Raw genomic sequence first — 27,999 nt, 5'->3', positions numbered from 1 at the left:
ATGCAGTTCCAGTGGGACTGGCTGTGCTTGGGTGTCCTGATAATTAGCTCAGTGACTGCAGAAATTGAAAATGAAGAAACTCTGGATGCAGATGTTGAAATGGAGGATTTTGACAAGCAGTCTGAAGAAGCTGATGGTGACACAGAGAAATCTTCCTTGGAGGTAAGATCACAGAAGCCTTTAGCTAAAGCTTGTTTACTTATAAGATACGTAGTTATAACTAGAAGAGAAATTGGTGGACAAATGCGTTTTAAAAAGAGCAAGTTAACACGCAGTTGACAACCAAGTGTTGTTCATTAGACATCATGGGTGTCAAAGCCACCAGTCTGAGCTTTTCAGTTGCTGTATGTGACATGTAGGAAAAGCTTAGTGAATGATTCTACTGTGCTGAAGTGTAAAATCAGATCTCCTGCCTGTGGTGGGTAGTCATGAAGAAGGTTTTGCTAGTCTGTGCTTCAGTCTAGATACAGAACCTTTTGTTGTAAGTCCTAACATGCCATTTCTAGAGCAGAAAGCATCTTGGTCTTATTGAGATTTTGACTTTAGACCAGTTTCTTGATTTCATCAGTCACAGCTGCCTTTTGACACTGTCTTCATTCTTGGAAAATCTTTCTGCATTTGTTATGATGTACTTCATATAGATGTGGGCAATATTAACAAGTTACTTCTTCAACTTTTAGTTTTTACTGTGTAGCCCAACTGTAGTGTGCCAGGTAGTTAGGAAAATAGAAGAATGGAAAATATGTATAGAAAGAAATAGGGAGGAAGCAGAGAATTGGTGCAAGTTCAGTAAATTTTTCTGGGTTTTTGTTACACATGAGATGTGTAACAATACTTTAGCTTTGAACACAGGAAGCAATTTTTTAAATTCACAGATGTGAAATTGCTCACTGTTAGAGGGATGTGCCCAAACTGTAGAAATGAAAGTGGCACAGATGGTGTGGGGAAAGGTGTGTTAATGCTGCTAGATGTTTCTGTTGAAAAAAATCTGGTGGTCTGTCTGTGTGGACTACTTCTGGATGTATAGTAGTGTATTTCAAATGAAAAATTGTAATTTATGTTAGAGCATGTATCTGTACATGTCTTTTTAGGTTGTGTACCAGACTCCAAAGCCAACTGGGGAAGTGTATTTTATAGAAACCTTTGATGGAGTACTGGCTGGGTAAGTTTATGCCTTAAAATTATAAACTTTTACTTTCAGCAGTTTAACTTACAGTGGCAGGACTTATTTTGTACATATTTTTCTGCGAGTATCTTTATAAAAATTAATTTTTGCAGGGGTTAGAATTGGGAAGGCTGGTAATGCTTGCTCCAAATACATCATAGTGTTAAACCGGACAGTTAACATTTCAGGTATGTTGCTATTTTTTGTGTTTTAAGGAAGATTTTAATAAACTCTGGGTCTATGGACACTAAGAAAAATAATATAAGTTAAAGATTTAGCCAGTTGAGTTTAACTAGCTGCAAGGTGAAATGCATAGCCATTACACTGCAGTAGCAAACTTTCTTCCTCTTTACATGCACTTAAGTATGTGTAAGAAGGCACCACCTTCAGCATTATAGGTAAAACCTCAATTGGGTAAGACTTTTTTAGCAAATGTTTTTTAATTCTTTTTATTGCTTCCCTTACTCACTAAGAATTAGATATTTATGAGACTACTGAAGTGTTCCTAGGTAGTTTGACCTTGCTGCATTGACATTTTAGAAAAAAACCTTCAAGTTTATCTCAATTCTTAAGCCAGAAATTTTTGTCTTGTCTATATCTTATAAGTTTTCCTCCAAGAATTTGGCAATGAAAGGTGCATCTGCTCCTGGGTGACTTCCGGTGCTCAACGAAAAGCAGTGTATTGTGAGGTATAGTCAGTTGCCACCAATGTGCTGCTGATAAGATTCAGTATAATATATTACTTTCTGTTTCTGGAATAGAATTACTACTTTTATTTGGAAAACAATTTGGCTTACAGTCCTCTTCCTAGCTCAGATGTAAAGGGTGTAGAATATCAAAGAGAAACAAATGAGTACTATGTAAATGTGGTCTGTGTGATCACTAACTTTTCTTTTTTGAATCAAGCCAGGTTAGTGTACTGTCATTGGCTCAAGTTAAGTAAGTGTGCATCCAAGTAGAATCTCTGAATGCAGTAGAAATCTCTTTAGTAAGAGCTGGTGTGATGAGTTGTTAGAATACTTTCTTGCTATGAGAAAAGTTTTTAAAATGTGAAAGTAAGTCTGGTTTTTAATGACAAGTCAGGTTTTGTTGGTATATTTTTTTTCCTGTGCACTTTGCTGTTGAACCAAAGAGCTGTTTCTTGATTTGTGAAGAATCATGAAAAAAGGTGTTTTCCTATGTTAATGGAACAAAAACTAACTCTTGTGAAGAGCCAGCCAGAGAGGTGAGAGGAGATGTAATATGATACATTCATTATGGTAGAACTTAAAGCTGCCTTTTTTTACGTCCTGTGAGAAGACTGAGATCCAACTATTGTAGGAGTGAGGTTATACCATCATAAGACATGTATGTCTACTGAAGATGCATGATTTAAGCTGTAAACAAAATAACGTGGTAGCAGGGACCAGTAACTTCTGTAAGATTAAATCTTACTCCTTTTTTCCAATTGTTTCTAAACTGTTCTCTTCTGTAGAGTTACAGGGCCACTGAACATTAGTCTGTCATTACTCACATTATGTTCTTTCGTATTTGCTTATTTTTGTTACATATTTACACCAGATGTAGAAGGAAAATAAATTAACAAGCTCCCGTTTCCGTTTTCATGTATCGCTTGTCTTAATGATATGTCACTTCTAAATGTTAAGTGGAATACAAAAGCAGTACCAATGAAGACAGGAAAAATTATTAAATAATAATTTAATAAGAGGTGGTGATAATGGTTGTTAAAAAACCCAAACAACTGAAAACCTAGATTAATAAATGCAAAAACTTAACTGGGATGCTTGAACGATACCATTCATCCCAATTTCTAGCTTCATGAGATCTGTTCGAAGGTTAGTTTGTGTTCCTACTGAATCTAATATTCAAAGCTTTAGCTACAATGCTTGGGATTTTTTTAGTCTAGCTGTACATAATTTACATAAGAATAACAAGTATGGAACTAAGGTATATGAGAAAGTAAGCAGCATGTTGCCTTTCTTTCCTAAAATTGGAGAAAAGAATACATATAAATTGACTAGGTAAACCACCGGCTTTTTTGAGAATGGGCCTTGAAAATCTTCTGCATGACTTGTAGAGACGTTTTATTTCCTCATTAGTCCTTCTTCTGGTAGACCAAGGATCTAGTTTGCTATTTTGTCTTCAGTTTGTGTGGCAAGGTTTTAGTAACGGTGGGGCTGCAGGGGTGGCTTCTGTGAGAAGCTGCTAGAAGCTTCCCCTGTGTCTGATGGAGCCAACGCCAGCTGGCTCCAAGTCAGACCAACCACTGGCCAAGGCTGAGCCCATCAGCAATGGTGGTAATGCCTCTGGGATAACATATTTGAGAAGGGGAGGAAAACCTGTGCAACTGCAGCTGGAGAGAGGAGTGAGAAGATGTGAGAGGAACAGCTCTGCAGACACCAAGTTCAGTGAAGGAGGGGGAGGAGGTGCTCCAGGTGCCAGAGCAGAGATTCCCCTGCAGCCTGCGGTGAAGACCATGGTAAGGCAGGCTGTCCCCCTGCCCCCCTTTCCTGTCCTCACTGTGGAGGACCCCACGCTGGAGCAGGTGGATGCCTGAAGGAGGCTGTGACCCCATGGGAAGCCCATGCTGGAGCAGGCTCTTGGCAGGACCTGCGGTGCTGTGGGGGACCCAAGCTGGAGCAGTTTGTGAAGAACTGCAGCCCATGGGAAAGACTCATGTTGGAGAAGTTTTGGAGGACTGTCTTCCGTGGGAGGGACCCCACGCTGGAGCAGGGGCAGAGTGAGAGGAGTCCTCCCTGTGAGGAGGAAGGAGCAGCAGTGACAACATGTGATGAACTGACCACAACCCCTGTTCCCCGTCCTGTGCCGCTCCTGGGGGAGGAGGTAGAGAATTCAGGAGTGAAGTTAAGCCTGAGAAGAAGGGAGGGGTGGGGAGAAGGTGTCTTTAAGATTTTATTTTTATTTCTCATTACCCTACTCTGATTTGATTGGTAATAAATTAAAGTAATTTCCCCAAGTCAAATCTGTTTTGCCTGTGACAGTAATTGGTGGGTGATCTCCCTGTCCTTATCTCAACCCACTGAGCGTTTCATTGTATTTTCCCTCCCCTGTCCAGGAGGGGAGATGGAGTGGTGTTGGTGGGCACCTGCTGTCCAGCCAGGGTCAATGCACCTCGCATTTGTACTGTAAAGCTTTTCCAGCATCTCTGTTAACGGTGAACAATCTGACTGAAATTCAGGCAGAAAAGATAAAAGTACTCATCCCTGAAATACTCCATGCAGAGGGCAGTTCAGGATGAATGAAAATAGTTTTTTATAGAATTAATCATGAGAATATGGTATTGTAGTTGATACAATGAGTTCAGTGACACTGTGCATGGATCAGGATAGAACCACTGTATGATGAGATGAGGGTGGACTGCCCTTTTTCTTTTTGCACTTTTTTTAACCCTCCTTTGAATGAACGCTTTGTGTGTAGAGTATGTGCATATCTTTTTGGTAACCTCAATTTGATAAGCTGAGTTTGCCTTGTTCATAGTGTCCAGGAGATCAGAAGTTAGTTTGCCCTGCTGGGATGCCCTGTGTGCAATACATTTAGAATCTGTTCGGTGCATAGTTGCGTTTGTCATTTGGAAACTTTTACCTCTTCCTTTTGTCCTCTGCTATGCATGTATACTGTTACTGTTGGATAGCGTTACAGTTTCTTTGGGTGCTTTTTTTCCTTTCCTTATCGTACTGAAGGTTTTGCACTTGACCATTGCTATTTTCCATGTATTTTTGACATTGTATGCTTAGGTAATATTCTTACATTCTGCCAAACTCAGCTTGTATATAAAACTGAAGTTTATTCAGAAAAATTGAGTTACTTTAGAGTTATAATTGTATAACATTTACATTCTTAGGAAGTATTTTGAAATGCTATATTAGACTAATCTATTAATTTTTTTTCCATGTTCTTTGAACTACACAAAGTTCCAGGATGCTGACTGTCAAAATCATTATCAGAGGTTCACAGCCTAGAAGAGAAAGGTGGCTTTCCAGTGCTTGTTAAATAATACAGCTTTGCCTAGGTAGCTCAATGACTAGTACACTTTTTGTTTTAGGTGGGTGTTGTCTAAAACCAAGAAAGAAGACACGGATGATAACATTTCTAAATACGATGGTAGGCGGTTTTAATGTTTACTTCCACTATATAGTTTCTGATGTTCTATTGCTTTTTGAGAAATAATTACCCATTACACTGAACTTTGAAAACCTAGGTGAGATAGGTCAAAAATATTAGTTTGTGTAATGACTATTATTCTGAAACTTGAGGTGTGAAATGTTGCTTGTTGGGTTACTTAGCGTGAGGATATTTTTTTTTTTTTATTGCAGTGAATGATCCTAGAATATTCTCTGGTATCTGAATATTTGGTATTGATTGTTTATGAATAGTGCTTCTTGAAAACTGTCTTCTCTCAAATTCTGTCGGAGAGATTTACCACTTCAATTTCAGTTGTTAAACACGTTTCTAAAGCAACATGTTCCATGTTGCTGTGTCTGTCCTACTGATTCATGGGTTGGTCTCTCAGTCTAGCCTCTGAAACAAAAAAGTTAAACTGAATGAGGTTTTTCTTCAAAATACTTTTTCAGATTCACTGTGCTTGAACATAGGGTTCTCCAGTGGTTCTTGTACAGTTTATTCTTACAGTAGTCTTAAAAAAATGTGGAAAGTAATAATGAAAAAGTTGTTTCAATGGCTTTTATCATTGGTGTTTGCACTTGGCTTATAAATTCCTGGGCTAGAATTGCCTGCTTGAATGTAATTTTAAACTGACAGATGTGTGATCTGTGGGAATAATTTTGCAACCTGAATTTATTTCATTTAAGAGAAAATGGGGAGAACAGAAAAAGTTTCTGCTGCGCAAGAAAAGTATTTGCTACTGCTTTTATGTGAAATGAAATCAATTAATGTTAATAGAAAGTGATAAGCAGATGTAACTTGTAGGACTTTGGTGTGCAAAACAGTATAGAACAGATGTGATTAGGTTTAGCAGTTACCAGAAATAACTGGTAAGAATAAAGAAGTTGCACAGGAGATATCCATACAGATAAGATGCTTATAAGAACTGACGTCTCTCTGATTACCGGGCCTCGTATTAGATAGAAATTGTCTCTAATGTCAAAACAGTCATATTTGCTTAAATTCACCTAGACAATTCAACATGAACAAAGTCTGTGGTGAAAAGACTTTTTTGAACTATTTTCCAATTTAATTTTTTTTGTCTTCTGATTTTGCCTGTCAGTATTGCTTGGTCTTAGGTTCCAGGAAGGAACACTATTGAAGAGGAGGGAATCCTCTAGTCTGTTTAGCAGACTAGAAGAAAGCAGGGATTTGTTCTTGACATGCATATTTGCCCTTCCTTAATGACCTTTCACAAATCACACTTCAGTTGAATAAAAGTAAATAGCTGTTTCATTTGGATTTCACAATTTATGAATCTTCTTGAAAACACATGCTGAAGAACTCATTACGGTTTCTTCCTTTTGTTCACATTGACGCAGGCTTTTTTCAAGATTACAGCGAATTGTAAAAGTAGTCTGTCTTCTGTGCTGTGTTCATTCCTGGGGGGGGCGGAATCAATGAATCTTGTGCTGCTGAGCTCTGAGAAAATATAACTGCCTTTTTAGAAATCTTGTTCCTTGGATATTGCCCACATGTGTAATCAATTGTATTTTTCCCAAACTTAGAGAATTTATAATGATGTACTCCTTTATTTTTAAAGCTGTAGGCTTGTTTGTTTGTCTTTAAATTAATCAAATCTGATAATTCTTGGAAAGACTTTGTGGGAAGGAGACTTCATCTCTCACATTATTAGATTTGACCTGAAAGATTCTAATTCTGTTTAAGCAGGAGGGGCAGAACCATGCAGGTATCTAGCTTACACAGTGCCTTATGACTTTTTATGTGATGATGGTAGGAATAAACCTAAAACCTAGTGAAATACTTTATGTTCCTCTAGGCATTGTGGGATACCACAGTCTAAAGATACTGATCTATGATATTAAAGTTTTGTAGATTTCTGTAAATTTGAGGAGAGCAAGGAATAATGTGTACTTTACACATGTGCCATCTTTAAAATACTGAAAGCTAGCATTATCCTAACTGGCTAGAACTAATATCTTTCTGGTGAAATGGGAGGGTGGGCTTTTCTGTGTAGAGCTATGCATACCCAACGTGTAGGCATCTCTTTAATTATCTGCCAATTTCTTAACACCTGAAATAGATTTTTACAATAAAACTCATCAAATATGAACCAGAGCTTTGAAACAGTCTCTGTATTAGCAGTGCAAGCATTAGGCTTGAATAAAATATCTAAAATGTATTGATTCCTGCATACAATATTGCCATTAAGCAAATACCAGTGGATATTCACACTTGGTACAGGTCTGTGCAATAAACTTAATTAAATTTTATGATGGAAAAACAATTTGTTAAATGTGTACATTTTTTCTATTCAATTTCATTGGTTTATGGTCGATTACGGTAAGGATGTAGTTCTTTCCTACTCTGGAGTCCGTGGCTGGCTTTTTTTTAATTGGAAAATTCTGTTTTACACCCAAAACTGAGATTTTGATCATTTTCTTTCTTTTGGTTATAACAGTTACGAAACTGGAATTTTTACTGCTGTAGAAATAGCTACTTGGGGAAAGGAAAAAGAAAAAGCTTGGCACTTGTTGTTACAACTACTTGCACCCTTTCCTCTTTCTTTCCTTCTTGCTGTCTGAGCCAGAACATTGCATTAGATGGATCTTTTGGCATGACACAGTTTTTATTTTATCATCTAGCTGTGGAGCTGGAATTCTAGTGGCTTCTAATTCTTGAAAAGTGATGGTTAAAACATTTTGTCGGTGATTTGATAGAAAGACATGAGCAGCAAGCTTGTACCATGAATGTTTGGGTTTTTGGGTTTTTTTTTTATGTTTGAGTGCCGTAGAGCAGTTAGTTTGGGGAAGTGTAAGCTGGACTTGAGTAATGTTTTGTATCCACAGTAGAATTACCAGTAATGAATTGGATGGTTATTGTTATAACTTCTTTGACATAAGATGTCAAGATTTCTTTCCTACTCTGACAACTAGTCTTTATTTACTGTTAACTCCTTGCTTTCAGCAAGGCTATGATTTCTTTACTTCAGCCTACGTTTTTTCCAAAGACTCTGTGTTTGTGTGTTGTCTTTAGGAAGATGGGAGGTAGAAGAGCTGAAAGAAAACACAGTGCCTGGAGACAGAGGATTAGTGTTAAAATCTGTGGCAAAGCATCATGCAATATCAGCTATGCTCACCAAGGCATTTATTTTCGATAATAAACCTTTGATTGTTCAGTAAGTAATTCCTCATATTTTTTTACTTAAATATTTATTATTAAAATCTATAAGTCAAGAAAGTAATGTGAATCCCTGTAGAAAAATACTGACTTTCATATAGCATTGACCTATCATATCCAGAGCTATCAGAACTGTAATCATGAATGATTTAATAATCAAGTAAGATTATAGTACAAGTGTTAAGAAGTGATATTTAAACTATCTTTTAAAATATTTTTTGACAGAAATCTAATATTTTACAACATTGCTGAAAAAGCTAATTAATTTTCAGTCTTAGTCTAAAAGATTTAAATCATATATAGTTTGAGTGCAGTGCTTTTCCACTTACAGCATACTTCTGTGTAGCTCCGTAAAAGCAGCTTGAATCCTGAATGCATTATAGCTGTATCAGTGATGATGAGCACTGTGGCAATATGACTACTTTTCTCTGATTTTTCAGACTTGCTTTGTTATACTTAGAAACATATCTAGTTAACTCCTCTGGCTAAATTCAGTATGTCATACAGGCAGTTTCAAAGATGCCACAAACTTTCTAGAACTGTTGCCCATTTCTGCTTCACTTTGATGTTTGCAAGTTGGTTGATACTACCTTCAAACTTTTCTTACTGCGGGTAACAACTGTAGCAATTGCTAGCGGTGTGTTTTGACTGCTGTGTTAGCTTATGTAGCAATTAAAACCTTTTGGTCCTATAGATGTGTTTTGACAGTAGTGACTAATACACAGTCTTGATGTATTCATAATTAGAACTGCAGATTAGAAGTTAATTTGTATTTGTCTGATACTTGGAATGTTTTTTTAATTTGCTCTTTGCCCAGATATGAAGTGAATTTTCAAGAAGGCATTGACTGTGGTGGTGCATATATTAAACTTCTCTCCAGTAATGATGACTTGAATCTGGTATGTCCTCTTACTCAACATTTGCTATCAGTTGTTCATTTGAGGAATGTGTAATTGTTCTTGTGAAATGTCAATAAGAAATTACTTTCTAATGCATCCTAAATTCTTACGTTTTCCAAATGTTTAAGCAGAAGATTGGGCAAGATAATAAGATACATATAATTTATTACATACACAAAAAACCTTTAGAGTTGTGCATTTTTGATTGGTGGAATATTTGATAACATTATTGTTGTTAGAACTTCCATTTATTTTAATGAAACTTGTAGGTAGTCTAAAACTTAAAGTAAGCTATTAAGATCTATATTTACACAAGAAGTCTTAAAATGTGAATTTCAGAAGGTTAGAATGAAGATTTTGCTGTGATTAACATACTCCTCTTAGTTCTGCACGAGCGATGCCTTATATCCAGGACAAAGGACTTTCTGTAATAATAGAAGCCATAGAACCTCAACTTGTAGCTTGTGAAACATTTTTGGGTTTTTTTTTTTTATTGTTTGGCACACAACCTGGCATCTTAGAAAGGGCCACGACTTGGATTTAGAAGCTGAAAGTGATGGAGAATCTCTGTTCCCAGGAAAAGGTCTGAATGATCAGGGGTGAAAAATTAATAAGTGCCTTAGTATGCTGGACCATTTTGTAGACTGTTTTTAAATATATTGATGTGAACTTGCCTGTCCTTTCCAAACTTGTCTGCAGAACTCTTTATTACTATGCCAATGTAATCAGGTATTTCTCGCTTAAAATTCTGCCTGTTCTATCCACATCTCAGTTCTGGCACATGCTAACTGGTTGTTTCCACTTCTAATATTTCTGCCACTACACTGGGGTGTAGATATAAGCTGTCTAGCCTGAAATGGGGGATATTTTAGCAATTCTTTTTTTTTTTTTTTACATTCAGAACTGGCAGTGAATTGTGGCATAGGAGCTTGTGCAATACAAATGTTGTGTTGAGAGAGTAGGAATGGCTGAGATATACAACAGTTGCTGCAGCTGCTTTGGTGGGAGCTGGTGATTTTGGTACATAGCAGCAGTTACAGAATAGGATTATGCATGTGGACAGGCTTGGAATGACCAGTGTGGATTCAAAATGGTACATCGTGCGGTAGGAGGAACTTGCATTGATTCAGCAGTACAAACATGAAGTGATAAGGGTACTTCCAATCCTGAAGCAGGTTGCTGTGGCCACTTAAAAGCTGACTACCCTAACTGCTATGGCTTTGTGGCTAATTGGTGGTGTTGAGCCAGCATTCAGTAGTAGTACAGTGACAGAAGTTTGTGAGGCAATCTCATTCACAACCTGTATAGGCTATAGAAGTTGTTGGGTTTGAGATGCATCAGGCTATACCATTTGCTCACCAAGATTTGGTAAGGTAGGAAGGCAAGCTCATGTGAAAAACAATAGGGAATAGTCTGGAAAAAAACTTGTAACAGGAGTGTGAGCAGAATTCATTATTTCCTCTCTGGCTGAGATTTTTCATCTGTGCTTTTATCCCTGAGATGCCTGTGCCTACAGCTGCTGCCTTGACCCATGAGGCCATAACCTTGACTTTCAAGTACTGAGAACAGCAGTGCAGCGCGATGCCCTGTGTATATGCAAAATGAAGAGGAGATTGCTCAGGACAGGCTCAAGACATTGCTTGACCTGACCTGCAGATGAATGGTCAGGAAGAACCACTTAACAGTGCGACTCTTTGTGAGATACAAGGGATAATGCGTACCTCTGCAAAAGTGTAGGAGATGGCGACACGCATAAGAAGTTGCTTGTAAGCATTTCTAAGATGTATTAATAAAAGCTTTAGTGCAACTTCCTAGTGCTCTTCCTTTTTCCTAAAATTTATATGCTAGTGTGTGTTCAAGTAACTTGAGTACTAATAGATAAGTAATAAAAACACAGAATGCAGGAAAGCAAGTAGAGGCATGACATCTTTCCTAATGGAAAGATAGGTAAATGATAGTAAAAGCAAAAAGTTTTGCATTTTAAAAGAAGGTGTGAGATCAAGATACTAATCTTAATTACACATGAAACTGTAAGTCTCCAGTATCTGTCATCTTACTATAAGGTAAACCAGAAGACAGCAAATGCAAAATTTGCCTGTTTATGGCCTGGCTCACAACTCATCCTGTACTGTTTTTGGAGTTTCACTGGCTATGTGATGAGGTAACTTAAAAGAGTCAATGTGTTCTCCCTCTTTTTTTTTTTAACCTTTAAAATTGCACGTCTCAATACTATATATATGCTTACTGCTATTAGAATAGTCAGTTAATTATTGTTAATTCTTAGCAGTGATATTTTCCTGAGACTGTTGAATGTTGTAAAAGGGACCAAACTGAAAATACATGCACTTCCATAGTGCATAAAGTGAAAATGTTTTACATTGCATTCAAAAAATTTAAAAACACAGACTTATTTCAAACAATACATTTATGTCAGAGTGTATCTTGCAAGGAGAAAACTTCCAGGAATCGAGTGGTTTTTTTCCTTCAAGCAATTGCTTAAGAATGCAAGGCAGCATGTTACTGTGTATTACAAATACAAAAATCATATAAATAGTTGAAAAACACTGGCATATCTGAACAACTTACTGCAACATACTCTGAAGGACAATAACTATACCTGATATTTTCAGAGTTTGTTGTTATTTAATGTGGAGCAAGAAGACTGATAAAATACTGGATTATAATACCCTGTTTTTTCTCTTTATTAAAAAATAAAATTGATATGAAGAAGAGTAACTAGTTCCTTTCCATCTTTTAGTGTAATGTTTGTAGACGGTTATAGGTATTTGGGTGTTTTGATTTGTGACAGGCATTTCCGCTTAATGTAAGGGTAAGGTCTAAATAAATATACTCATCTTCCCTTGAAGAGGCTTAAGTGATCTCTATGGTTAGAGAGCTCTGAGAACAGAGAGCACTCAGCAGCTCAAGAGGACTGTTTGATTCCTTTCATGATTTACTCTACCAGGTTTTTGTGTGGGGTTTTTTTTTTACCTTTTTCTAAAAGGTAACTGCGCTGTATGCTGCAGCACCAAGGAAAAGTATCACCCAAGATGACTTCATTAAGATGTACAGTATAACACATGCTCAGCTTTCTTGCTTCTACAGGAATACTTTTTTGACAAAACACCTTATACTATTATGTTTGGACCAGATAAATGTGGAGAAGATTACAAACTACACTTTATCTTCAGACATAAGAATCCTAAAACTGGAGAATATGATGAAAAACATGCAAAACGTCCTGATGTAGACCTAAAAAAATTCTATTTGGACAAGAAGACGCATCTATATACTCTTGGTATTGTTTAATTCTTACAAGTTTAAATTGGAAGGGAGAGATTAAAAATGTGTTTCTGTCTACTGAAGCTTTGTGTTTGAGTCTGCTTTTTTGTTTGTAATAGCCTATTAATTCTGAGGGGTGGTTGCTTAATGATTTGGGCTTACATGATTTAATGACTGGGCTTATCTGCAGGACATAAAAGTGGCTTTGAAATGCTGATGTTTAATATTCAGTTACAGGAAAAAAAGTATCAGCCCTGGCCAGCCTTTAGTGTGAAGAATTGATTAATACTTTCAGTATTTATTATGATAAAAATATTTTTGTTAAGAAAGATATTAAAAAACCCATAACCATCCAATATTCTAGGAAGGCAGCAGTTCACAGGAATGTGGTTAAACCTGCAGCATGCCACACACAACTCTCCTCCCCATGTTAAAAGTTCTCATTAACACCTGCACCTGCAGCAGTGTGCATAGATATGTTACCGCATTCTCTGAAAGTGAATGAATATGGGCTGGTTTTACTTCATGTGCAATCTCTTTCTGTACCAATGAACAGTATAGCAGAGATGAAAGTTTAATTTCTTAGTTCTTTTTCCCATCTTTTTCTGAACTTCTGAGGAGGAATGAATAATCAGAGGAGAATGGGCTAATCTGTGGCATACTGCAAATCCAGCAAAATTGACTGCACTTTTGAACTTCCATTGAATAATAATGGAAGGCATGTTCAACTGCTGTGCCATGGGCACACTTAACTGTTCTTTATAATAAATTACTATAGTGTGTGATAGCAAATATTCATTTTTAGATAGTCACAGAATCATTAAGGTTGGAAAAGACCTTTAAGATCATCAAGTCCAACTGTTAACCCAACACCACCATGCCCTTTAAATCATGTCCTGAAGTGCCACGTCTACACGTTTTTTGAACACTTCTGGTGATGGTGACTCCACCCCCTCCCTGGGCAGCCTGTTCCAATGCTTGACCACTAGGAAGAAGTGAAACAAAACATTGTTCTTGTGGTAAAGGAATGCATGTGTCCTGTATTTGGGCTATTTGTTAGAAATCATGATTAATGATACTGAAACTCAGATTGCATTTATTCTGTTACAGTTGTTCAAATAGCCTCCATAGAGCTGTGTGATTCTGAGGCATTATGTGACTGACTGATAGCATAAGTTTAAAAATCAGTTCTTTGTATTGTATATGAAGTGATATGGGGGTTTAATTTTTACATTTATGGATATTTTAATACTGTTGAATTCAGGCTGCAAGAGCTTCATTAGATATTATCAAACAGTCATTGTAGGACTGCTGCTCTAGTTTTCATCACCCGTTTTTATAAAACTGTCACAGAAGTGGAGTAGTATTTACTTTGAATGAATAATCTGTATGTTGAATGGACATTTGAATATACTTGTTAAGCACTTACAAATGTGCTCACTGGTTATTAGAAATGGGTCTGGATACAACATCTGTTACTGAGTCTGACCCTGCTCAGTTCTGTGACCCTGGCTTCTCAGTTACTCTCACTTGCTGAAATACTTAAACATTTGAAGAGCATTTTCTGTCTTCGCAGCCTGGCATTTGACGGAAATGGCTGTCAAACTCAAATCAGAGAAAATATTGCTTTGATGACCCTTCAGCTGTGTTACTGACACAGTTCTTCTGTTTCCATGCTTTCATGTGTGAAATTGTAATTTGGTAGCAGAGATGCCTTTTGGGGCAGAGGTTTGTCTTTCATTGTTGGCGTTTTTAATTAGACAAAATTCTGCTTTATTTGAGTGGTAGGTTTTTGAAAAATCTCTTAGAATGTGCTTGGATGTGTTTCAGCAATTGAATTGTCTAAAGGTTTCATTTTGGGGGGCCTGATGCTGGTCATACAGCTCCACAGCAGCAACTTTAATGTTTTTTGTCCAGGTCCAGCAACTGGGTGGGGAGTCTCCTGCTCTGCTAGTGAAGATCCTGTTTGCTGTTATTTGTTCAAGTCTGTGCTTATTATAAAGGTTTGGGTTAAAGATACTTGTAAAATGAATGCTTGCCTTATTTCTTTAATACAAGTTTCTTCAATTTAGTGCTAAAACCAGATGATACATTTGAAATGTTAATCGACCAATCGGTTGTCAATAAAGGAAGTCTTCTTGAGGATATGGTTCCTCCAGTAAACCCTCCCAAGGAAACAGAGGATCCTAATGATAAGAAACCTGATGATTGGGATGAGACACCAAAAATACCTGATCCAAATGCTGTCAAACCAGATGACTGGTAAGAAGAACATTTTTATCTGTACAATACCTTTTACATGCAGGTTATTAATTTGAAATATTTGGTTTTATTGGGTTTTTTCCTAATGACAATTGGGATATGTTTCACTACTAAAAGTACTAAAGTTTGAAAACATAATTGAGTTGGGTACAAGGATCTGATTGTCTTGTAAGGAAAGAAATAATTGTGCTTTTGGCTGATTTGTACCTTCCATGGTTGCAATTAATAACTAAGATTACTGTACCTGAAACATTACTGTACCTAGAAGAGGGTTTTTTTTCACCATATAGTCTTAACTTACACCCAGTGATTTCTACTTCCTTCTGTGCGAGCTACTGTTCATACAGCAACTCAGGAAGAGGAGGGAGAAACTTAATGGGAAGGCCTGACTGATGCCTGCCAGTTGATGGGAGCAGTTTCTGGGCTAAGTAGTGCTTTGAAACAATGTAAATATAATTAAAATACTTACAAACAGATAATTGGATGTCTGATAATCAGTGTGTCTAATTCTGTTGTGCCTTTGAAAATCACCCCTTTCATGCCAGTTACATGAATTGAGGCAGGCTGCTGTATTTTTTGACGTAAGTCTGTAATTGAAGGGATGAAGATGAGCCTTCCAAAATAGAAGATCCTGATGCTGTTAAGCCTGAGGGATGGCTTGATGATGAACCGCAGTATGTTCCAGACCCTAATGCTGAAAAACCAAAGGACTGGTAAGAACTTGATCAATAAGTGCAGGTTGTTAACGTGTCTTTTAGGTAAGCCTCCCTGTCCTCTGTGGCAAAATGAGTTGTGGATCAGAAGTCAATCCAAATCACATTGTCTTTTGAGGTAATAAGGTATGGCCAAATATTTGTTGTTTTGGGGGTCTGCTTTTAGAAAAACATGAACATGTCAATTGCCTTTTGTTTTCTGAAGATATATTTAAAAAAAAAAATGAGGACCCCTTTGAACAAATTTGCTACAATATTAAACCATGAAACAGTTTAAGTTGATAACTTGAAATCATCATAATAGTCTCTAAGGGATCTCTGAGCATCATATGGAAAAGTGTTTCAAGCTGTCTGCAGATGCAGGAATATAATTGCATTCAGTCATGCTGTGGTAGTTATGAACATCTAACCTTTTTTAAAAAAAGGGTGTAGCACTCAAAAAAAAAAAAAAAAAAAACAAGAAGTTTATACTGTTGAGTAAAGTTCTGTGAGCCAGTCAAAATTCTGAGGTGGTTATAGAAAACTGTGTAAGGACCCTAACTTCAGACTGACTGCTAGTGTTCAGACCAGTCTGATCTCAGATCAGTTGTTTGTAATTTTTTTATCTGTAGGGATGAAGAAATGGATGGGGAGTGGGAAGCCCCTCAGATCCCTAATCCAAAGTGTGAGAGTGCACCTGGGTGTGGACAGTGGGTGCGTCCCATGAAGAATAACCCAAACTATAAAGGAAAATGGAAAGCACCTATGATAGATAATCCTAACTATCAGGTAATAGTAATATTGTAGGTCACTGTTAAACGGTGCAGAGTTCAACAGAGCAGGCAAGTGAAAGCAGTATATTTATCTAGGCTTTTTTACAGTATATTTATATTTTGGAATGAATCTGAATACCCTCACTAAACATCTTGAGCTTTTTTGTATTTAATTTGCTTTTTTTTCTTTAAGTATACTGGAAAATAGAAATGCTTCCTGTATTAAAACAATTTATCTTCTTTTAAAAGTTGCTTTTGCAACAATTTTTCACTGGTACCACTTATTTAATATGCTCTGTAGAATTGTATTCTGAATTCGTTATTTAACAAAATATTTCTCTTCGGAGGTTTAAGTGTGGGTCTTTTAAATAAACAATTTTTTTATTAAAAAAATGAAACCTTTCACTAAGCAGATTGACTTACTAGTTCAATTTTAGTGGAAGTATCAATTTTGGATAATTTAAGTTCCTTTCTCCCCTCCAGATATAAGAGGTAATCAGTTGGAAATTAGAGAGTTACTCTGTATTAATTATAGCTGGGGAGTACTTGTATGCAATTTCTTTAGGCTTAAGATCCTAAGCAGGTTTGTAAGCAAAATTTGGCTCTAATTTGCACAGGTATCATAAGGCTGAACATTCCTTCCCTAAAATTTTCCCTAATACTTCTGGTTACACTAGCTGTCAGTTATATAGATACATACCCTGAAAGGGACCGTGTGGATCACAGGATGTAGTAGTTCACCGGCAGTCTTCGGCCACCAGATAATAGCTGCTTACCTCAGAAGATTCTGTAACTGACCACAAAATATTGACCAGTGCCCTTACAAAAATGTATAAGCTATATTGATGAACAAAAGCCAAAACTATATATTATGTAAGGAGAGACTAGAGGAAGAAGTAATGTCTTATTTGTCTGCAGTATTTAGGAAATTTGTTTACTGGACTTTCTCTAGGAAGTTTACAAAGACTGTGCTTGGAATTGCCAGTACCGGGAAGAACAGAAATACTTTGTACAGCCGTTGGTTACTGTAACCCTGTATGTACAAAAAAAAAAAAAAAAAGAAAAAAGAGGTCTGCCTTAAGCCAGAAAATTGAGACCCATTTGCCAAAATCCTATAGGCTATTTCCAATTCTGTTTTTATGTAGGTTAAACTCTACTGCTTGTCGTCTTAATTAATGCATTTAAAATAGTCGGGAAATTCTAACTTTTATTCAGGTTTTTTTTAGTGTGGTATGGGTAATGTGATTACATTTTTTTTTTTTTCCTTATAAGGGAATCTGGAGCCCTCGAAAAATACCGAACCCAGACTATTTTGAAGATCTTCACCCATTCAAGATGACCACTGTCAGTGCTATTGGCTTAGAACTCTGGTCTATGACGCCTGATATCTACTTTGATAACTTCATTATATGTTCAGAAAAAGAAGTAGCAGATCGTTGGGCAGCAGATGGCTGGGGCTTGAAGAAATTAGTAGCCAGTGCTAATGAGGTATAAACTTTACTATTCTTTTATCAAAAAGTAGTGAGGAATATGTGCTGTTGGAAGAATTTGCTGTCAATTAATGCTGACAGAATATTAATGTCTCTGCAATTAAGAATCTTGCTGAGTAACTATGATAGTTTTTTTTTTTTTCCCTCGTAGTTTGGCTTTTTTCAATACCTTCTTGAAATTAAAAGGGTACAACATTTTACTTAAACACCTAGCAAGAAATTGGCTTCATTGTAGTTAATGTGTCTTCTGCTGTTCATGGTGATACTAGAAATACAGTATCTGTCAGCAAATGGAAGCTAAGTTATAGAGACCTCTTTTTCTTTTTTCTTGTGGCAAACTCTATTATATATGTTCTTTAGCTGTTTCCCTCCCGTGAGGAATAGTCATGTGTCTTTTCTGTTCAATAATTTTAGGCCTTTGGCTGCTTAGATGTATATTATACAGCTCTGAAAATAGTGCACCTATGTTTATGGAGCTGCGTTTGTTCTTCTGTTTCTATGTGTGTATCCACATTGTGTTTGTATATTACACTTGGCCAGCTACCACAGTTTTTTTTCTAGGTCTCTTTTGTGTGCTGTAGGATGAACTTGTCCTGACATACGGGATTGTGAGCCCCTCTAGTGGCTGCCTTTACTGACTACAGCTTCTTTCTGACAGTTCTACATTTTCATTGAGTGGCAAGAGCAGGCCTGCAGTTGTGGGAAAGAAACGATGGGTTGGTGGCAAATGTGGCCAATTCCTGACAGCTGCTGTTTGTCACTGGATGAGCAAGTAGCAACAGCGTATCTATCCATGCAGTTAGGAAAGCCACCTCTTCCCACAACCTTGCCCTTTTCTGAAATATTTGGGTTTACATCTGGACCTGCATCTATACCTGTACACACAATAGCGAAAAATACTCCCTTGAGTCCCTTCACTCCGCTGTGCCTCTCAAACTTCCTACCTTAGCTGCTGATGTACCCTTTCCAGGGGTCTTATTGGAGCAGGAACTTGCCTACCTACCTCTACCATGTAAGTCAGAACTGGGCTGGGAGGACAGTTTACTCCCTGAATAACTGGCTGTCGAAAAAGAGAACATGGTAGGGTAGTACAGACGGAGCTCTTCAGGAGGCTGGCTGCTGCTCTGAGGTTCTTGATGCTTTGGGAGCTTTCAGCTGAGTTAGCACAGTGTGGGGAAAAAAATAGAGTAGCTGGGAAGGGTGTAAAGTGTGAGGTTGCCAAGACTCCAAATGTCACTTTATAAAATTGCGTAGTGGTCAGTCTGGTATGTTTGGAGTACCAGGTTTGTTCCTTCTTACTTAGCACTTGCTACTTATTTGCAATCTGTCAACTTGTTACTTTACTAGTATTGAAATCCAATATTGTTTTAGTCATTAAAAAGCAAAGGTAAAGAAGAGTTTTCTTTGGGCAACATAAAGCTTACACTTTATAAACTTGTTGAAGTGCTGAGAGGGATGTAAATGCAAAAATTTTAAAATTATTTTAAATTGTTTTTAATATAGCCTGGTATGTTTAGTCAACTGGTGACTGCTGCAGAAGACCACCCATGGCTCTGGGTTCTTTACATCCTGACATTAGCTCTCCCTGTTGGTCTAGGTGTGTTGTTCTGCTGGCCAGCAAAGGTTAGAGAAATTTACTATATTTTTATTTGGTTATACTTTATTTGAAAACTCTTAGCATCTCTGCAACAATATGCACTTTTAATGTGCCATTGATATTACTTAGCTTACAGTGGCTGTTGTGTTTAATTCTTAATTTGAGTTTAAATGTAAATTGATGTTTAATTTGTTGTAGAAAGCAGATGAAGGTATTGACTTCAAAAAAATGGATATATCCAAGCCAATTACAAAGGGAGAACTAAAACAAGAAAGAGAAGAGTTAGAAGATGATGAAATACAATTAGAAGAAGAAAAAGAAAATGAAGATACTGCTGAAGATGGTAAGTGAGCAAGCTAGCTTGCAGTTTGATTAAATATAAAGACATGAATAGGACTAGTTCATGGATTGTATTGCCAATAATTACAACCAATTATCTTAGAATACGCAAAACCTGTCCTGATCTGAGTCGTCTTTTTCTCTTTGACAACCTCCAGTGGGTGGCATTCCATGGCTAATAGCTCTTTGATAAATATAAACAGGAAAGTAAGGCTCTCTTCAGTATTTTTTCACTTTCCAGAAGTTAATGTGATTCTGACAGTCTTTTTATGTTTGTAGATAGTGATGCATATTTTCTCCCTTCTAAATGTTTCATATTGAAGATATTTGGTTCAGATACATGTACCTGAAGTGGTTACAGTCACGTTGTTGTCTCTAAAATGTGTCTGTCTGGAATAGCCTTTAACATAGGTCTTTCTGTTTACTTCCCTGTGGGGGGGTTGTACCTTGACCTATTCTGTCAGTCACTGATTTTCATAACTCTTGTTAAAGCCTGAAAATACAGTAGACTTGAAAGTCTGCTGCTTCCTTTGTGTAGCTTTCTAGCAATGCATTGTACGCCTGCAGAGGTCTGTCCAGCTGCCCCAAGGGAGAAATCAATGATTCAGTAGGTTGAGCTATACTCTGGCACCCAAGGATAAAATTATCTTGTGTTACTGTACCAAAGATTATTGGTACTATTCAACAATGGCTTTCTTCTGTTAGCATTTCCCTGAGTCTATAGTAATGAATAAAAAGCAAATCACCAAACTTACAGTGCATGATCTTGACTTCCATGAGAAAATCCTTAGCCTCAGACCTCTGCAAGGTTCTGCCTCTTACTTTACTCTTCCTTGGTAGGAGCAAAGAAAGTGACATGTGACCGGCATGTAAAGTTAGAAACCTAGCAGACATTCACAGTGTTGGTTTTTTTATCTTAATACTGATATTGCTTTGTATTACTGACTGCAACTTTACAGGTTTTGTCTGTCTCTGCGCTATGTTCCATGAGTGGTGATGGCTTCTGCCTGTATGACTTAAAAGTTTACTCGGCATCAGATGTTCCCATGCCAGTACTTACAGAATTGAGTACATTGTTGGCACAATACTTGCCACACCAAACTTAGTCCATCTGCCTTACCATTTGAGAGCCTTACCTAGGCATTTAATTATTTTAGTTATGTTATATATAATTTTACATTAGCATAAATTGTCAGTACAGCATTTCAGCAGTGTATCTTCCTACATTTTCCTTTTGATCTTACTGTACTTTACCTGCTCTTTGCTCCTGAATTAGAGAATCTGTTTTCTTTTACCCAGTCTTGATGCAGATCATAGATACGTTTTTTACCTAGTATGCTACTGTTGCAAGGCTGTCTGAGATACCTGAATTCCAATATTCTTCTGTTAAGTCAGTCAGTTAATTTAATTAATTACAGCACATCACTTAAATAATATGTTAAAGTGTGTGTTTGAATGTTGGAAGTAAAGTCTAGGCAATCGCAGAGGAAGGCTGTTTAGCTCTCACAACTTCTTTAAAGAATTTTGCTTGGAACAGCTGTTCATGATGTTTCAAAAGGAGGTTCCATTTTAGACCTTTACTTCTAGTTAGCAAAATGAACACAGAATAAAACTAACGTAGCTAGCTTTTTTAAGACTGTTCCAAGGTTTTCAAGTAAATTCTAGGCTTCAGAGGGAAGGATTACACTTTGCTGTCATATGACTTCCCGGTTTCTCTTTCTTTAAGAAGAATTGGTTAGCTGCCCTTAGCTTCCTGCCACCTTTTACATTTGCCAGTTGAAATCTTCCCTTTTTTTCTGTCACTCTTTTGCCTCTTCGTATCTGAGAGCATTGGAGAATTTGTCTTCTGCCTCCTTCTGCTGATTCTTTTTGCTACAGAGAGAAGAGAAATGGAAGAGACAAAAAGAGAGCTTATAAAGGACACAAAGAAGATGGGAAGGGAGGCTCCTCCTTCAGGTACTGGAAAAGGGAAGTAATTTGGTCCAGGACCTGAAAACGGTCTCTCCTTTTTGTTGTTTTTTTCCCTCTGCTTCCTTGTTGATGGTAGAACTTCAAGCTGGTGGATGCCAGCTTATATCAGATACAGATGTGAGCTTCCTCTGAGATTTCTCAGTGTGGTATCTATAGTCATAAATATTTTCTACTAGTCTCTTTGGATCCTAATAATTTTTACAATTCCTTTATAGTCCTTTATCCACTTCTTTGTTTTCTGGGGTTGAAGGTAACAGCGTTTGAGCTGTGGAATACTGAATGTCTTGACTTGAGATCCACATTTTATCACGGGGTCATTAAAAAAAGAAAAAACGTAGCACAATAGCAAATTTCAGAAACACTTGTAGATTTCTTTGGCTTCAGTGAGAATGAGTTGCTGGCAGAGTGCTTCCTGAAGAGCATAGTCCATGGGATTTACTGTTTTATTTTGTTCTATCTTAACCTTTGTGGCATTGCTAAAGGATGATGTGTTCTTGACTTGTTCACTCATCTGCTTTGTCTCCTTGCTTTTCTTGCCCTCTAGAAAAGTATTCCAGGAAGTAAGAGAATGTTGCCACGAAATGGAATTTCAGGGGCATAGTCTGAACCTTTTGTGTGAAGTTATACATTTATTTATATGAAATACTGTTTAATATTAGACTAAAGTGAAATCTAAATTAAAATTAATCATTTTAAATAGTATAGTTGTCCAGTTCTGGCTTTTACTACTTCCGATGCCTGAAGTTTTTTGCTTTGGTTTGTTTTTTTCCCTCTATTGAAATTAGTAGTTATGGGAGGTGCTGGATTGGCATAATTTAAAAGTTCTAATTTCTTCGTTAGAAGAAGAGCAAAGAGTTTGTGCGTTTGGCAAGCTCTTCTGTTAAGGTCTTATTTTTAAGGGATAAGTTTTTGTCTACATCTATCTTAAACTATGATCTCCATTTTTAGGTCATATTTCTCCTTTCAATAACAATACTAGAAACTTACTATTGTAGACATGTAGCAGGTATATTTACAGATGGGAAAACTAAACTACTTAGAGCTCCACTAATTGCTATGAACTGTTTGGCTCAATTTATACTATAGGCAAAGTTTTTTGGTACTCCTACAAAAGTCTCAAATATTTTAATACATTAGGGGGGTTCTAGATTTTCATCACCAAGAATCAGGAGAGTCGCATCTTATATGTGACTACCATCTGAATTTATATGGTTGCTTTTGGTGGGGGTTGACTTTTTGGTGTTTTTAACACTGAAGTGGTGCTTATGAGATGTAGGTATGACCTGGTAAGGAAAGAATTGAGCACAGCTTCATTACTGTTTTTAAGAGAGCCACTGGCAGACTGTTAAGTTGTAAAATTCCATCTTCTATAATTTCTATCAGACTTAGGTATGATTTTTTTGGTTTGTTTATTCTTGATAGAAAGTATTGCAAAGGGTACTCGATTTCTCAAAATTCTCACTTCAAGACCTTAGCTTGAAGTAAAGGAAGAGACTTGCCAAACCCCAGTAATGTTTCTTTGAATCATGCTGTGGTTGCTGAGGTTTAGTTCTTATAATGAGCACAGATGCCTAAAATGCAGGCATGGGAGTGCCAGCTTGCAAGTACCGAAGTGGAAATCAAACCAGTTGGGTGCCTGGCCTCCTTCACAAAATATGCAGGATATAGAGAGTTGGTTACCCTAGAAGGGCAACCTACATGCTGGTCAGAGAGCAGCCTAGAATTTGCAATGTTTTGCACATGCGCTTCTTTTTAGAGCAGTGACATGGCCTCAGAAAGAAAGTAGAAGCCACCTTTGTGTTGCATAGTCTATAGTTTGTCCAGGGAATTCTAGAGACTAAAAAGGTACTTTTTTTCTTCTCCAGCCCCTGTCAGTTCAAAGGTCTAACTGACACCAGGTCTCATAGAAAGCTTACTGCTTTTTGTGGGTAGCTTTATCCTACTAGTGCAAGCTGGACATACTTTGAGTGAGCTGAGGGGAGTACAGTGCTTTTCTGACTAGTTTCTACATTGTAGTAATGTGTAAGAAGCAGGTAAGCACAGAGCTGCTTTCCCCTCAAGCAAAACAGTATGCCAAAAGAATTCCCTGCTGCAAAGGGGAGTTCCCTTAGGATGTAGGCATGCCCTATGGTGGATGACTGAAAACTGCAATGTTGTACTGTGCTAAGTCAGAATTTAGTCAGATTTGGGATGCCCGAGTTGTCCTGTTTTGGACTCTGGTATCAAAACTGTCTAATATAATACTTGGATTTAAGGACTTCCCTAAAGGAAACCAACTTAAGGTTGTCATTTTAGTTGGTCACTTACAAGTCTGAAGAGAATAGGTGCTATTGTGAAAAGAGGCTGGGCTGAAGCTGTTAAAATTGGCTATTAAATCCAACAGTGATCAATTTCTACTAATTCATGAGAATTCTACTCTCTCTATCACAGAGATGTTTTTATGGCTTATTGTAAACAAGCAGTTCATTCATTCTAAGACTGAACTTACTAGTATGTCTGGATATAGTGCATTTTTAATATAGTCCTGCTCACAAAGTAAAATACTTTCTTCTGCAGAAGATGAGGGTGAAGGTGGTGAAGGTATTGATGAAGATGAAGAAAATGAAGTTGCAGATGGAAGTCAAGAAGAAGGTGATAAGTCAAATAAATCTGGTTCAGAAGATGAGGTAAGTTTTGTTGGGTTTTTTTTTCCCATTTTCTCCTTGTCCAACATTGAACTTCATTACTGACTAAGACTAGTTACCTATAACAACAGTTTTTCTTCTCTTGAGCCATAAAACAAATCATGAGGATGTGAGGATGTGCTTTTGAGTTTGACACCTCAAATGTTCTACATAGGTTTGTGAAACATGTCTCTTCCTGTGTAATTTTGGCTAGGAGGTGATATTATTGTAAAATACAGGTATAGTATAGAAATGATCATGCAGGTCTCTAAACATGAAATGTTCTTATAGGAGTATAGTTTTTAACAGGCTATTAAATGAGTTGCGAGTCTTGAAAATTTGGATGCTGCAGTAGATGTCAATCTCTCTTTATCATGCTACTTAATTGATGGAACATGTGCTTCTAACTGAATAGCCTTTCAGTAAGACCTAGAAAAACCTTAAGCCTTCAGTTATCTTTGGGGTTTTTTTAATTGCAAAATAAGGTTTTAAGCAAAATGACCATACTGGTTTTGAATTCAGTAACTGCCGTTTCATTTTGCTTGTGCAGATTAATCCAGTCACCAGATAATCTAGAAAATGTTTTTCAGAAAATAACATTGTAGAATGGTATTTGTGTGTGCTTTTCTTGCTTGTCAACTACTCGTTATCCTTTCATTTAGAAACTCTGGTATGTCTGAAATGCTTTAGATCCACCTACAGTATTTCTCTTGGTCATCTCATGCTTGCCACTCCCTCAGTGAGTCCCTTCCCAGATTAGGGGAGTTGTTTAATGTTAACTCCTTTTCATATAAAATTCCTCTAGGAAACTGTGCCTTGCATGAGGTTGCATTGTTTCAGCACTAAAATTCTTCATTAATTGCATTAATTCAGTACTTACTCTTGTTCCTGTAAGAAGTTTTTTTTTTCCTTGTGCATTTACCTAGCAATACAGTGTCTCATGAACCCCATTAAGATGCATGTGATTCTTTGTGAAAGTAATAACAAGATCTGAATATGTGTATGCCACTACACAGTATCACAATGAGGTCATGGCTTGCTCTTCTCTGGGTGTTTACAGGGTGTACAAGTTTCTGTCATGAGTTAGCTAGTGACCTACTTGGGAGATGCCATGCACACCATGTCCTCACTCAGGTGGTGCCACATTCTGTGAGCTGCCCCTTTGGAATGAGGTGCTTTCCATTAGGTGATGCAGGGAAGTGAGGAGGCAATGCATTGTCTGAGAATGGAGTTCATGCTGGAAAAGCCTTTTGTGCGCCTCTGTAAGCTAATGGCTTTTAAACAGAGAAGAAAACATCTGACTTAGGAACAGTTTTTTCTATTTGTAGCTCTCCAAAGGCGGTGGTTAGAACGTTTTATATGCTTCTTGCTTAAGAAGTGGAAATTAGAATTAGCACAAAATGCACTTTAAGAAAGTTGCTAAATTCATTAAAAAGTTGCTGCTTTTAAACCAGTGAGTAAATGGGCAAAACCAAATTTCTGGCATCAGTTTAGATGTACTGTTCTCTTCCTTCTGAATATAGAAGGGAAAAGTTTTCTACCCACCTTATCGTTAGATTAGTATTGTGGGAAAAAAAAAGTCCTATCACTTAAGTGTGGCATTTAGTGATCATATGATTGGGGTGTTGGGAGGCCGAATAAAGTAACATGCCAATTTCAATTTTAAATGGGTTTAAAATTTTAATACTGTTGGTTTTTTTGGTTGTTTTTTTTTTTTTTTTTTCAGATGAAAGAAGCTGATGAAGGCACAAGTTCTGGAGACGGTCCACTGAAATCAGTGCGCAAAAGAAGAGTACGAAAGGACTGAGTTACTTCAGCTAGTATTTGTAGGTCTAGATAATAGTAACTTTGGGTATGCCACTTCAGTGGGCCTGACAGCATGCAGGTTCCTGAGATTTGAAGGAAAAAGGGGGACCCATCGCTACTTCACCTTCTATTTTAATTCTCTAACCTCTTTTAACCTTCCCAAACTTCCTTGATTCCCTTTTTAAGGAGAAGTACTATCTGTGAGGAGTTAGCTGATGTTTCAAATTCAGAATAAAAGTGAAATTATGGGTTGGCCAACTGATGTTAAGGTGAAGATTCTTAAGATACAAAGATTCCTATGAATTGGTATTAGTTGGAGATAAACTTACTTTAAATATTTTTAAAAAACATGAATAAATTATAATATTTTTGCAGCTCTAGCACAAAATTAGCTGTTTACTCTTTTTCAGATGAAAGAGGATGATAGTTTAGATGTAGCATCTATAGCAGTTCACATTGGTATGAGTAAAGGTATTTTTTTTTTTGTGCAGAGCTAAATGCAATAATTGTTTTTGTATGATGATTTACTGCTAGCAAGGATTTTTATTGTAAATTATTTATTTTAGTTGATCTTGTTACATGAGTGGTCACCTGTTCACTTTAGACATTGGTTACAGTAATTTATTTCTGAGAGATATTTTAAAATAGAATACTCATAGAAAAAGTGGTAATTGATGTGACTTGTTTTACTTTTGAATGCAGGTATCAAATCTGCAGAGGTGATATACAGATGATTTTTTCAAACTTTTATAGTTCTCATGTTCCAAGCCAGAGTGATATCATCTCTGTTTGTAGAATACTTGCTAAGTATACATTGCCTCCTGAAAATATTTAATAATTCTTGCTTAACATGAAATTTATTAATATAGATAAGAATTTTTGATGGATTAAGTTTTTTACAGATCGGAGTAACTGGGCATTCTCATAATATAGTTTAAATAAACTGCATATTGTAAAAGAAACTTTGTTTTGTTGAAGTTCAGCTGTATATAAAAAAAAAAACCCACCCCAAACAAACCAACCAATAAAACTGCTGTCACCAGAAACCTCTTGCTGCTTGGCAGCTGCTGTTAATGTTAGGGTGTAAAAAGCTAGCAAAAGCAGTCATACATTAAAAACAAGTAGAAATACATTCATTCATAAGGAACCAGCAGATTTCCTGGGGCCTGGCAAGAAGTTAGCTCACTTAAAGAAATATTTTCACAGCAAATTAAGTCAGCAAAGATTCCGTGGAAGTCTCTAGCAAATGGGTGCTTAATTAACCCTAATGAAGAAGCCAGTGTCTTCAAGTGCTTGTGTTGAAGGATTCAAAAGTTAATTATATTGGACTTTAGTTTGTGTGAACTACATAGAAACGCCTCTGGTTTTTTGGGGGGTGTTTTTTGGTGGTTTTTAAATGCAAGTTCCCTCCTCTTTATTTAGAGTCTACATGCAGAAGGTAAGAAGTGCAGACTCCAGATTCCTCCTCCTGTCTGTGACTTCTCAGCAATAGATAGAAGTTACCACCAATGTGGTATCCTGCTAGCAACAGCTACCATGAGCTGTGGGGGGGCATTTCAGCACTCCTTTCGAATGAATCTTGTCTTGAGCCTGGCAAAAGTCCTTTGGAATTGTTAACAGCATTTGGGTGTGGTTTGGGGGTTGGTTTTTCTTTGGTTGGTTTTGCTTTTTGTTGCTGTTTTTGTTTGGTGCGATATAGTTACTCCAGGGATTGGTCACCCCACAGGGATGCTAGTC

General features: G+C 37.0%; 1 protein-coding gene across 1 annotated transcript; it reads left to right on the top strand.

The window, feature by feature from the left end:
* Window positions 1-27,033, top strand: CLGN (calmegin; the record flags this gene model as incomplete). The annotated part of the gene is made up of 15 exons (XM_081999203.1): window positions 1-162; window positions 1,092-1,162; window positions 5,229-5,287; window positions 8,345-8,486; window positions 9,306-9,387; window positions 12,493-12,685; window positions 14,742-14,931; window positions 15,531-15,644; window positions 16,256-16,412; window positions 17,669-17,884; window positions 19,390-19,509; window positions 19,682-19,826; window positions 21,701-21,778; window positions 24,350-24,459; window positions 26,183-27,033. The coding sequence occupies 15 exons, from the start codon at window positions 1-3 to the stop codon at window positions 26,261-26,263; spliced, it is 1,920 nt and encodes a 639-aa protein (XP_081855329.1). The 3' UTR covers window positions 26,264-27,033.
* Between the last annotated feature and the right edge of the window lie 966 nt (window positions 27,034-27,999).

The sequence above is a fragment of the Phaethon aethereus genome, assembly GCF_964289735.1.
Source record: "Phaethon aethereus genome assembly, chromosome: 4".
Classification (NCBI taxonomy): domain Eukaryota; kingdom Metazoa; phylum Chordata; class Aves; order Phaethontiformes; family Phaethontidae; genus Phaethon; species Phaethon aethereus.
Note: the sequence above shows the minus strand (reverse complement) of the source record. Positions and strands in the feature narration are given on the sequence as shown.